Here is a 13,178-nt window from a genome sequence, read left to right as displayed (position 1 = left end):
GATATTTAAAGTGTACAACATGATTTGATATAAGTATACAAACAGTATACATTGTGAAAGGATTTATTCCATTGGGGGCCACCTTCCTTTGGAGCAACTGAGGACTAGATGTATTTCTATTTCATACAAAGAATGGTGGGGTGGCAGGGCGAGATAGAGTACCAGGACTTTGGGGGAATGAATATGTGTGTAGTAAGACAGGAGGGTTGTGAAATTGCATGCCTGATCTCAGGACTTAATGAAGGTCAGGTTCTTTATATCTCAGCACAGAAGGAATTCAGCAAGACACAAAGGTAAGCAGTAGATTTATTAATATGGGATGCTTGTGAAGGGTACCAGTGGGCAGGCAAGAAGGCTCTTCCCTGATAATTGAGTTTTTTTTTATATCAAAGGAAAAGTGGGGAGGTAGAGAATGAAGGAGGAAACAGGACAGGCTCCATCTTGAAAGCAGGACTCTATCTTGGGCCGGACTGTGGACTTGGAGCTTTATGCCCAGTATCTATGGAAATGACATTCCAACTGGAAAACCAGAACCCCTGGATAGAAGAGCCCCAGGGCTCCTACCTAGACTCTCCCTCGCCTAAAATGCCCTAATTATCTGTGTAACCAAATAGAATCATAAATTCTATTATGCTTATTGGGGTATGACCACAGGCCTATTGATAATTGTCCACTGTTAACTACCTAGGCTTAAGGCATATGAATCACGGGTTAACTTTAATTGTATCTTTCTTTTTGTTTGTTCAGACTAGTTTCAGGAAATTTGGGGAGGTGGGTTTGGGCACATATACTTAGGGTATATAAGCTTTTCACAAAAACTGGTCAGGGTCCTTGGCTAAGAAGAGACTCTGCCTTAGGCCCACCAGTGTAATGAACTCCACTATCTGCATTGTCATTCTGGGTGAGTTTGTTTCCCGGAACGCGTGGCTACAAGACCACTTTCTTCCTCTTCTTTCATAAATATGTTGCAGGAAAATGGGGCACAAGAGGATGGTCTTGTCCTAGGTCTTGGGATGGGCCACCAAGTGAAGGTCCTTAAATTCAGGAAAGAATTTAAGAGCAAGCCATAGTAAAGTGAAAGCAGTTTTACTGGGAGATACATATTCTGTTACTGAACTTGTGTTCATGTGCCTGATGCACAATTAGGCCAAACAATACCTAAACATTGGAGTTTGGAGCAGAGAAAGACTTACTGCAGAGCCATGCAAGGAGATGGGTGGCTCATGCCCCTGAACCCCTTCCCCTTCCCCACCCCTGGCCCCATTTCCCAAAAGGTTTCAGCAAAGCATTATTAAAAGGTCAGGTAAAGGAGTGGGGTTGTAGGGTGTGTGATCAGCTTGTGTACAATTCTCTAATTGGTTGATTGTGAGGTAATAGGGTGATGTCACTGGAGTTAACATAATCCTTAGGCTCTAGGAGACCTGGGGGCTAGGTGTCCTTGGTCATCAAATAGTTAAATATCTTCCATTTAGTGGGGGCTTTCACATGTGTAGAACTACTCAGGAAATGTGCATCAGGTACTATTATCTCAGTACTTCAGAGAGGAGCTAAAGCAGAGGATACTGGGGGAAGGGTCTGTGTCAGAAGGCCCCATGGGGGCCTCAGTTCAGTTCAGTCGCTCAGTCGTGTTTGACTCTTTGCGACCCCATGAATTGCAGCACGCCAGGCCTCCCTGTCCATCACCAACTCCCAGAGTTTACTCAAACTCATGTCCATCGAGTTGGTGATGCCATCCAGCCATCTCATCCTCTGTTGTCCCCTTCTCCTCCAGCCCCCAATCCCTCCCAGCATCAGGGTCTTTTCCAACGAGTCAACTCTTTGCATGAGGTGGCCAAAGTATTGGAGTTTCAGCTTCAGCATCAGTCCTTCCAATGAACACCCAGGACTGATCTTTAGGATGGACTGCTTGGACTAGTTGGTTACAATTCCATAAGTAGTCTGTCTCAAGAGGCAAAGCAGCCCTGAGATGTGGGTGGTTAGTTTTTATGGGCCGGGTATTTCCATAGGCTAAAGAGTAGAAGGAATATTCTAATCATCTTGGAGAAGGAGTGGGGATTTCCATGATTTGGGCCACTGCCCACTTTTTGGCCTTACAGTCTTGGCCTTGGAACTGTCATGATGCCTGTGTTTGTGTCATTTAGCATGCTAGTGCATTACAATGAGTATAATGAGGTTCAAGGTCTACTGAAGTTGAATCTTCCACCATTTTGGGCCTAGTTAGTTCTAACTCGTTTTTGTTGTATCCAGTTTTTTTCAAGGCTGTGTTATCTTTTAAGGATTGTGCCCTGCCCCCTTCTCTTTTTGTTTATACCTTCTCCAGTCTTCCCAGCAAGAAAAGGAAAGGTGAAAGGCAGAGGGCTGCTATTGACTATAACCACAAGGTGCTATTAGTGACCAGACCAAGAGGCAAACAGCTTTGCAGAGAAATATTCATGAAATTCCCACTCTTTCCCACAATTGACATTTGATAACTCTGGAAAGAAAACCCAAATAAAAGTGTGCTGCAGATTGGGGCCCGAGGGAACACTAGGTGTTCCTGCTCCAGAATGAAGACTGCCAGTGTACTGTGGTTTAATGCTCTGCAGCTAGAGGTTTGGAAAGTCAGCAAAGTGTAATAGAGGCCTGGAGTGTCAAGTCATCTAACACAGGTTATCAGTGCAGTGCCAGGACTACCAGGGTGATAACACGCAATTCCTGTGGTTAGCTCACTGCCCTGAGCAGAGAGTATGTTTGCCCATCTCAGGCTGTAAGCACTGCTGGAGAGGTGGAGGTGGGGGAAGCTGGTCACCACCAAAGCTAGTAGTTTGCTAGACAGAGAGGAGATAGAGATTGTCTGCAAATGTATGACGGGCCTGATTTCTGTGAGAGGATCTAGAATCTTATCAAGGGTGTGTCTCAGACTGAACTGTATAACCTGGCCACATAATAGTGCCGGGGCAGACGAGACCGTCATCTCACGGTGGGAATGTTGCAGGGAGGAAGCCAATTCGGACTCCATATTCGAAATTGTTTCTTTGACTTTTCATTGCTTTATTATTGTAATCATAGTTAATGGCCTCCCTGGAGGACCCTGCCCCTCTGCTTGACAGGAAAGTGCCTTTGTTCAGCTCTTGGAGAGACAGTTTGTTCCTGCCCGCCTGTGAATAGAGATTAACACACCCCATCCAAAGGCTGACCATTCCCTTGGAGATGTTTTGCAAGACTGAAGACCCTTTCACTTTACTTCCCCAACGCCTCTCCCTCTCTAGTCTGTTTTTTGATTTTAGTTCCTCACTGCTTTTTTCTCTCTGATCTGTAAAAGAACCTGGCGTCCATAAGATGGTTATTTTGAAGCGCTAACCTGCCATCGTCTCTGTCAGCTGCTTTCTGATTAAAGCTGTTTTTCCTGCCTCAACACCTCCTCTCTTGGCCTGTTGTGTGGCGAGCAGAGCAAGCTTGGACTCCATAACAGGAAAGGGCAGCTAAACTGGGCTGGGAATGTTGGTGGAGAGACAGGCAGGAAGGAGCAGGGCATAGGGCATTTTGTTAAATTAGCCTTGGATGCCATCCTCCAGGCAGAGGCAATAATCAAAGCAAGGCGGAGGGTCAGATGGTGTTTGAAGAGGATGCTGACGGAGGCTCCTTGCGGGGAGTAGTGAGGTTGAGGCGCGTTGGGAGGCTGCTAGTTAAGATGAGGGAAGTGGAGGGCTTGAAGCAGGGCTCAACTTGCTTGAAAGGAGGGAAGGGGAAACGACTTCATACGTAGGATAAGGGCTTGTGCCAGACGGGGAGGAGAGAAAGCAGCTCTGGGTACTCGGTGGGTGGGCAGAAAATATGGTACTGACTCGCACAGAGTCGGACACGACTGAAGCGACTTTGCAGCAGCAGCAGCAGCAAGACCTGGAGATATTTGAGTGCTAGGAGATACTGAAGACAGGAGTTGGATTGGACGCGTGCAGTTCTACTAGGGGATCATCCAGGTAGGGGAAAAAATCACTTCCTGCCCCTGAAGCCCTAGCCAGCTTCTTCCTTAAGCTCGGGGCTGGTCAGAGTCTTCCGAACGCGTCCGGCCTCGCGGGTTGGGCGGCGGGTCGTCCGGGGTGTGGCTACCGCCGGCCCCTCCTCCGCGGGCTCCCAGCCAAGTCAGTTGCTCAGCTCTCGGCTCAGGTCTAGGCTCTGGCCCTCATCGCTACCCGCACTCGGGCTCATCCCCTTACCGGTAAGGTTGCGGCTCCTCTCCCTTTCTCGCTCTGGGGCCCCTCCCCGCTCGTCCCGCGTCAAGCGGGTCCCGGGCCGCAGGCGTCCCCTGGGTCCCGCAAGCGTCCCCTGGGTTCCGCAGGCGTCCCCTGGGTCCCGCAGGCCTGGCTTTATCCCAAGATTTGGCCGCGTGTCCTCCGCGGCAGCTCTGGACGGCCGAGGGGCGGTGGCTGGGTGCGGGTAGGGCTTGGTTTCCAAAAGGTCACGTAGCGGCGGGAGGCGGCGGGCGGCTGCGGGCTGGGGCGGGCAGGCGCGGGCGCCACGTGGCCTTCCGGCCGGCGTCTAACCCCCTCGAGGCCTGTGTGGCCGCGGACACCGGGCCTTGATTACACCTGCCGCCCACAGGACCATGGCCCACGCGGAGCGCACCTTTATTGCTATCAAGCCCGACGGCGTGCAGCGCGGCCTGGTGGGCGAGATCATCAAGCGCTTCGAGCAGAAGGGATTCCGCCTTGTGGCCATGAAGTTCCTTCAGGTGATGCGTCCCGCTCCCTTTCCCCCGGCTGCGGCGTGGTCACGGGTGGTTTTCCTTCCCCGCAGCGCCGATCCGCGTCCTTTTCCGAGTGGGAAAATCTGGCTGATCTAGGGCCCGCGAGAACTTCCTTTCCCCTCCCTCCCCAGGGCACCTGGGGCCCGCTGACCCTTCCCCAGGCCCCGGGGGCGGGGTGTGGGCGGGTACCCTTGGAAGGTTAAACGGAGGTAAAGTGACTCAGGTTGCGATGGGGCTGTGGGCCGCAGGAGGGCAGCAGGGAGTGGAGAAGGCCTGTGTCCTGGGCCCACGCGGGTCCACCCAGGCACAGGATGGAGACTGCAATCCTTTTGTGCTTCAGTTTTGCAACTCCTAGATGACTGAGGTTTTAAATGGGGCTTCCGTTCCTCTGCCCTTTCCCTGCAGGCTCCCTTTGGCATAGGACAACTTTTTATTTTCCACATTAAATTTGGGGCACAGATCTGGACCTCAGGGGATACATACCTAAGAACTGAATTTTAAACCAAGCTCCTCAGTGAAGAGATATTTCAGTTAACATCAGAAATGTTTAAAAGGGCATTATGAAAGGGCCAGAGGATTTGATATGACCTCTGTTTGGAATAGTTCCTTTGATTGCAGCCAACACTTAACTCCATAACCACCTTCTTTTAAGGATTATAACATCTGTATTACAAGGTCATTGACATGTTAGTGTGTGTTCACGATCAGAAGAATCTTTCTGCTAATAAACCCGTCAGTTTCATGGTTTGGATGGGATTTTTAAAAAAACACATCTTAATGAATGTGAACTTAAATACATAACCAGACTTTTAGAGAACCTACTAAGTTACTTGGGTAGGGAGGAGATCTGAGGAGTTTAATTCCTAATTGGTACCTTCTCTTCAATGCCAAGGCCTCTGAGGAACTCCTGAAGCAGCACTACATTGACCTGAAAGACCGCCCATTCTTTCCAGGGCTGGTGAAGTACATGAACTCAGGGCCAGTTGTGGCCATGGTAAGTTTCTTGTGGTGGAGGAGGTGGAACCAAGTGGAAGAATAACAGCTGATAGGTAACTGGGTTTGCTCAATGTCTTCATGTCCCTTTTTAGACATCATCTCCAGATACCCCAAATTCTTTGTTTTACAAATGCAGCCTGCTTGTGGTTAGTTTACAAAGCAACTGGGAGCTTGGGAGGAAAAAGGAAGCGAGAATCAGACATAACAAAAAGTTCTTTTAATCCTGTGCTAGAAATGAAGTGGTCTGTTTCTTCCTGTGGCATTAACGTCCAATTGGAAATGAAGTGAATAGAAGCAGGGGGTATAATACAGGGTCAATAAAATTGTTGAGAAAGAAGACCTACTTCCTGTTCCCTGACAGTAACCTTTTCTTCTTTGTTTTTCCCTGGAATACACTTTGCCCTTTCATGTCAGTTTTTGCCACGTCTTGCTCTACCAATCTTCTATGATGCCCTTCCCATTGATCCCGTTCTAGTCTGGTCACTTTTCTTTACCCTTTCATCATTACTTTTTTAGAGTTTGTGACTGCACAAGAATTTTTCAGTCCTGTTAATCTCTTTCAGACTAGGAAGTCAAGTTAGGCAGACCTTTTCTCTGTATCCTAGCAATACACTTGGGGTGGAGTATGGAGTATTTTATATCAGCCCCTATTACTTCTGGGGTTGGTTGATAATCAGGTCACTGATTGGTCTGATTGATGTGTGCTGTTGTTCCATTGAAGTTGCATTCAACTCTCTGCAACCCCATGGAACGTAGCACACCAGGCTTCCCTGTCCTTCACTGTCTCATGGAGTTTGTGCAAAATGTCCATTGAGTTGGGGATGCCATCCAACTATCTCATCCTCTGTCACCCCCTTCTCCTGCTCTCAGTCTTTCCCAGAATCAGGGTCTTTTTCAATGAATTGGCTCTTCGAACCAGGTAGCAGAAGTGTTGGAGCTTTAGCATGTCCTTCCAATGAATATTCAGGGTTGATTTCCTTTAGGATTGACTGGTTTGATTTCCTTGCTGTCCAAGGACTCTCAAGAGCCTTCTCTGGCATTACAATTTGAAGCATCAATTCTTTAGCACTCAGTCTTCTTCATGGTCCAACACTGAATTTGTACATGACTACTGGAAAAACCATAGCTTTGACTAGATGGACCTTCGTTGGCAAAGTGATGTCTCTGCTTTTTAATAGGCTGTCTAAAGAGTCACACACGACACTGAGTGACTGAACTGAACTAGGTTTGTCATAACTTTCCTTCCAAGGAGCAAGTGTCTTTTAATTTCGTGGCTGCAGTCACCATTCGCAGTGATTTTGGAGCTCAAGAAAATAAAATCTGTCACTGCTTCCACTTTTTCCCCTTCTATTTGCCATGAAGTGATGGGACTGGATGCCATGATGTTAAGTTTTTTTAATGTTGAGTTTCAATCCACTCTCTTTCATCCTCAAGAGACTGTTTCCTCTTCACTTTCTGCCATCAGAGTGGTATCATCTGCATATCTGAGGTTGATCTCCTGTCAATCTTTTTCTTTTTTTGCCCTTCTGGCAATCATGATTCTAGCTTGTTATTCATCCAGCCTGGCATTTCACATGATAGACTGTACATATAAGTTAAATAAGCAGGGTGATAATATATGGCCTCTTTGTGGTATGCCTTCCCCAATTTGGAACCAGTCAGTTGTTCCATGTCTGGTTCTAACTATTGCTTCTTGACTCGAATACAGGTTTCTCAGGAGGCAGGTAAAGTGGTCTGGTATTCCCGTCTCTTTAAGAATGTTCTACACTTTGTTGTGATCCACATAGTCAAAGGCTTTAGTGTAGTCAATGAAGCAGAAGTAGATGTTTTCTGGAATTCCCTTGCTTTCTCTATGATCCAGCAAATGTTGGCAATTTGATCTCTGGTTCCTCTGCCTTTTCTAAATCCAGCTTGTACAATTGGAAGTTCTCAGTTCACGTACAGTTGAAGCATAACTTGAAGGATTTTTGAGCATTACCTTGCTAGCATGTGAAGTGAGCTTAACTGTATAGTAGGTTTGAACATTCTTTGGCATTGCCCTTCTTTGGGATAGGAATGAAAACTGACCTTTTCCAATCCTGTGGCCATTGCTGAGTTTTCCAAATTTGTTGGCATATAGAGTGTAGCACTTTTAACAGCATCATCTTTTAGGATTTTTTTTCTTTTAATAATAGTTTATTTTTGGTTGTGCTAGGTCTCTGTTGCTGCGAGGGCTTTTCTATAGTTGCAAGCAGGGGCTACTCTAGTTGTGGTGCTCAGGCTTCTCACTGAGGTGGTGTCTCTTGTTGCAGACCATGGGCTTTACAGCGCTTGGGCTGCAGCAGTTGTGTCCCATGAGCTCAGTAGTTGCTGCTCCTACACTCTAGAGCACAGGCTCAGTGGTTTTGGCGTACAGGCTTAGCTGCCTGTGGCATGTGGAATCTTCCCAGATCAGGGATTGAACCTGTGTCTTCTGCATTGGCAGGTGGATTCTTTACCACTAGCCACCAGGGAAGCCCCATCTTTTAGGATTTTAAATAGCTCAGCTGGAATTCCATCACCTCCACTAGCTTTGCTCATAATAATGCTCCCTAAGGCCCACTAAGGGCTTCCCAGGTGGCGCTAGTGGTAAAGAACCTGCCTGCCAATGCGGGAGACAAAAGAGACACAGGTTCGATCCCTGGTTTGGGAAGATCTCCTGGAGAAGGAAATGGCAACCCACTCCAGTATTCTTGCCTGGAGAATCCCATGGATAGAGGAGCCTGCGGGCTGCAGTCCAAGGGGTTGCAAAGAATCGGACACAACTGAAGTGACTTAGCACTAGCATTAAGGCCCACTAAGACTTCACACTTCAGGATGTCTGGCTGTAGGTGAGTGACCACCATGGTGGATATCTGGGTCATTAAGATCTTTTTTGTGTAGTTCTTCTGTGTATTCTTGCCACTTCTTAATTTCGTCTTCCATTAGGTCCTTACCGTTTCTGTCCTTTATCATGCTTGTCCTTGCATGAAAAATTGGTATCTCCAATTTCCTTGAAGAAATCTCTTGTCTTTCCCATTATATTTTTTCCCTAAGAAGGCCTTCTTATCTCTCCTTGCTATTCTCTAGAACTCTACTTTCAGTTGGGTGTATCTTTCCTTTCACTTCTCTTTTCTCAGCTATTTGTAAGGCTTCCTCAGGCTGGTTGTTTGCCTTCTTGCATTTCTTTTTCATTGGGATGGTTTTGGTCATTGCCTCCTGTACAGTGTTACGAACCTCTGTTCTTCAGGCACTCTCCCTACCAGATCTAACCTCTTGATTCTATTTGTCATCTCCACTAAATAATCGTAAGGCATTTGATTTAGGTAGTATCTGAATGGCCTAGTGGTTTTCCCTACTTTCTTCAATTTAAGCTTGAATTTTGCCATAAGGAGCTGATGGTCTGAGCCACAGTCAGCTCCAGGTCTTGTTTTTGCTAACTGTATAGAGCTGCTCCATCTTCGGCTGCAAAGAATCTGATTGTGGTATTGACCATCTGGTGATGTCCACAGATAGAATTATATCTTGCATTGTTGGAAAAGGGTGTTTGAGATGATCAGTGTGTGCTATTAGGTAGAGGTAAATGTTTTCAGTGGTCCTGATGGCAGAACTGATGTACTTCTTTTTTCCTACTGTCAAGGTCTGGGAGGGCCTGAATGTAGTGAAGACAGGACGAGTGATGCTTGGGGAGACCAACCCAGCAGATTCTAAGCCAGGCACCATTCGTGGTGACTTCTGCATTCAAGTTGGCAGGTAAGTTCTAAGGGGCATTAATCACTTTTCATTAAAGCCACTTACTTTGGGTTTCAAACATGTATTTTCGGCATATTACAATTTTAGAAAAACTTGAACATTTAAATTAGGTGGTAATTATCACTGGAGGAATGCTTTCTTAAATAGCTACTTCTCTAGGCTACTTAAAATTAACCCAAGACACTGCACAAGGGAGTTGCCATTAGGTCCTTTGTGACAACAGAAAGTGAAAAGAGTGGGGCAAGAAATGTTTTTAGTGTTGGCTCTGCCTTGGGGTGCTGTGTCCAAGGGTGTGTCACTTTGAGCCTTTTTGCTTCCCTCACCTACACAAAATGTTACAAAAATTTTACAAAGTTAAGAGATTCAAATGAAATAAAGGGAGTCTCAGTAAGTGTGAATATTTTGGTTGGGCTTTGCAAATTAATGTTGTAACAAATACAGCAGAAATGGCTGTTAATAGTGTTACATCTCCTTTGGGGTTTGGCCTAGATAGTCCTATATTTTTCAAAATTTGAGAAGGAATGTTTTGTGGCATGGCAATTCTGGGTATAAGCACTGTTTCAAAAACTTAGAAACATAATAAAGTTGAACCAAGGAATGCCTTTGAGTTCAGTATCTTTATAGTTTTACAGTTGCTTTTAAGAGGAAATAATTTGGGGTCATCAGCTGCTTCACGGGGCAACTGGCTGAAAAAGTCTTTAGTGGCTCTCCTTTGTTTCATCCATTAAACAGACTTTCTTGTACTTTAAAATGTGGTAACTAGTAATTATTCTTCTTAGGAACATCATTCATGGCAGTGATTCAGTAAAAAGTGCTGAGAAAGAAATCAGCTTGTGGTTTAAGCCTGAAGAACTGATTGAATACAAGTCTTGTGCTGTTGACTGGATATATGAATAAGAGATGGTCAGAGCATCAGTCCCTTCAGGCACCACTTCCTGTGTTCCTGGGCACAGTTCTTCATTCCACTGATATGGAAGCAGCAGGATGGATGTTTCTTTCCTAAAGCATATTTACCAATAAAGCCTTTAAAAACTACATACAGCTTCCCGTGATTACTCGTTATTAAGCTGGAAGAAGTGACCTGGTCCCCTGGCTACTGTAGTGTTATCCAGAATGAATGAATTCTGCTTGTTATGGAAAACTCATCTGATCCTTCTCAGCATCTAGTATACTTCCAGACTAAAAGGAAAGCAGTGAGGCTGAAGAGGACAAGTGTGGCACTGGTTGCGTATCTGAGGAAATAATGAACACTGTAAGATCTCAACCATCTAGCGGATGTAGAACTGCACATTTCTGTACAAAAATTCTGTTGCAACTTTGTAGGATAAACAGACTAGTCAAGTTGTCCAGATTTACACTCTTGTTGACTGCAAATTGGGCAAGTTGAAGAAGTGGAAATGGAAACCTAAGGATATCAGTAAGATGAGGATGATACCATGGCAATGCAGGGTTAAATGAAATAATGTATGTAAAGCTGTTTGACCTAGTGCCTGGCCCATGGCTGGTACAGAAATATTCCCCGCAATCCTACCTCCCTTCTTACTCTCTACCCTAGAATGGGATATTTAAGATTATTCCCTGGGCTAAAGTAGTTAAGTGGTTACAAAATCCATATTGTCTGTTTTTAAGGTTAATTTTACTGGACTGGCACAGTTGTAAAATGATACCAAACAGTACCTATCATTATCATCTGGATTTTGCCTTAAAAATTAGATTATAGAAATATGTGGGTTTATGAATAGCTGTTTTTGGAAACCAGTGACAGCTTTTTATATGTCACTTCCACATAAAAGACTTAACATTTTGTGGTTTCTTTCTTTTGCCACGGGCTTCTTGGTTCCCCAATCAGGTACTGAACCCAGGCCACTACAATGAAAGCCCAGAATGTTAACCACTATGCCACCAAGGAATTCTCTCAACATTGTTTTTTGCACACACTGCTATAGTATAAGACAATGACAAATACATCAATCAGTTCAGTTCAGTTGCTCAGTTGTCTGACTCTTTGCGACCCTATGGACCACAGCATGCCAGGCCTCCCTGACCTTTACCAACTCCTGGAGTTTATTTAAACTCATGTCCATTGAGTCAGTGATGCCATCCAACCATCTAAAAATCCTCTTTGTCCCCTTCTCCTCCTGCCTTCAATCTTTCCCAACATCTGGGTCTTTTCAAATGAGTCAGCTCTTTGCATCAGGTGGCCAAAGTATTGGAGTTTCAGCTTCAACATCAGTCCTTCCAATGAATATTCAAGACTGATTTCCTTTAGGATGGACTGGTTGGATCTCCTTGCAGTCCAGGGGACTCTCAAGAGTCTTCTCCAACACCACAGTTCAAACGCATCAATTCTTTGGCGCTCAGCTTTCTTTATAATCCAACTCTCACATCTATACATGACTACTGGAAAAGCCATAGCCTTGACTAGACAGACCCTTGTTGGCAAAGTAATGTCTCTGCTTTTTAATATGCTATCTAGGTTGGTCATAACTTTCCTTCCAAGGAGTAAGCGTCTTTTAGTTTCATGGCTGCAATCACCATCTGCAGTGATTCTGGAGCTCAAAAAATTAAAAGTCTCACTGTTTCCACTGTTTCTCCATCTATTTGCCATGAAATGATGGGACCGGATGCCATGATCTTAGTTTTCTGAATGTGGAGCTTTAAGCCAACTTTTTCACTCTCCTCTTTCACTTTCATCAAGAGGCTCTTTAGTTCTTCACTTTCTGCCATAAGGGTGGTGTCCTCTGCATATCTGAAGTTATTGATATTTCTCCCGACAATCTTTATTCCAGCTTGTGCTTCATCCAGCTCAGCATTTCTCATAATGTACTCGGCATATAAGTTAAATAAGCAGGGTGACAATATACAGCCTTGACGTACTCCTTTCCCTATTGAACCAGCCTGTTCCATGTCCAGTTCTAATTGTTGCTTCCTGACCTGCATACAGATTTCTCAAGAGGCAGGTCAGGTGGTCTGGTATTCCCATCTCTTCAAAATCTTCCAGTTAAGACTTTGGTGTAGTCAATAAAGCAGAAATAGATGTTTTTCTGGAACTCTGGCTTTTTTGATAATCCACCAGATATTGGCAATTTGGTTTCTGGTTCCTCTGCCTTTTCTAAAACCAGCTTGAATATCTGGAAGTTCATGGTTCACGTACTGTTGAAAGCCTGGCTTGGAGAATTTTGAGCATTAATTACTTTACTAGTGTGTGAGATGAGTGCAATTGTGCAGTAGTTTGAGCATTCTTTGGCATTGCCTTTCTTTGGGACTGGAATGAAAACTGACCTTTTCCAGTCCTGTGGCCACTGTTGAGTTTTCCAAATTTGCTGGCATATTGAGTGCAGCACTTTCACAGCATCATCTTTTAGGATTTGAAATAGCTCAACTGGAATTCCATCACCTCCACTAGCTTTGTTCGTAGTGATGCTTCCTAAGGCCCACTTGACTTTGCATTCCAGAAATGTCTGGCTCTAGGTGAGTGATCATACCATCGTGATTATCTGGGTCATGAAGATCTTTTTTATGTACTTCTTCTGTGTATTCTTGCTCCCTCTTAATATCTTCTGCTTCTGTTTGGTCCATAACATTTCTGTCCTTTATTGTGCCCACCTTTGTATGAAATGTTCCCTTGGCATCTCTAATTTTCTTGAAGAGATCTCTATTCTTTCCCATTCTATTGTTTTCCTCTATTTCTTTGCACTGATCACTG

The 13,178-nt window shown here is 45.1% G+C and overlaps 1 protein-coding gene across 2 annotated transcripts; it reads left to right on the top strand.

Moving 5' to 3' along the window:
- Positions 1-3,830: 3,830 nt before the first annotated feature.
- Positions 3,831-10,507, top strand: NME2 (NME/NM23 nucleoside diphosphate kinase 2). 2 transcript variants are annotated; one of them, XM_043904121.1, is made up of 5 exons: positions 3,831-3,959; positions 4,582-4,711; positions 5,619-5,720; positions 9,360-9,472; positions 10,252-10,507. In XM_043904121.1, exons 2-5 carry the CDS (start codon positions 4,586-4,588, stop codon positions 10,367-10,369), a joined length of 459 nt encoding a protein of 152 aa, XP_043760056.1. In that variant the 5' UTR covers positions 3,831-3,959; positions 4,582-4,585; the 3' UTR covers positions 10,370-10,507. The 2 variants fall into 2 exon arrangements, with proteins under 2 accessions (XP_043760056.1, XP_043760057.1); XM_043904122.1 differs by lacking the exon at positions 3,831-3,959 and adding an exon at positions 3,967-4,198.
- Positions 10,508-13,178: the final 2,671 nt, after the last annotated feature.

Source organism: Cervus elaphus, chromosome 5, assembly GCF_910594005.1.
Source record: "Cervus elaphus chromosome 5, mCerEla1.1, whole genome shotgun sequence".
NCBI classification, from domain to species: domain Eukaryota; kingdom Metazoa; phylum Chordata; class Mammalia; order Artiodactyla; family Cervidae; genus Cervus; species Cervus elaphus.
This window is presented reverse-complemented; position numbering and strand designations above follow the sequence as displayed.

Bases quoted from the DNA above. Each gene is read 5' to 3' on its own strand.
- NME2 (XM_043904121.1), top strand. From the start codon at position 4,586: ATGGCCCACGCGGAGCGCACCTTTATTGCTATCAAGCCCGACGGCGTG. The intron at 4,712-5,618 runs GTGATGCGTCCC...TTCAATGCCAAG, and splicing joins TGGCCATGAAGTTCCTTCAG to GCCTCTGAGGAACTCCTGAA. The intron at 9,473-10,251 runs GTAAGTTCTAAG...TATTCTTCTTAG, and splicing joins TTCTGCATTCAAGTTGGCAG to GAACATCATTCATGGCAGTG.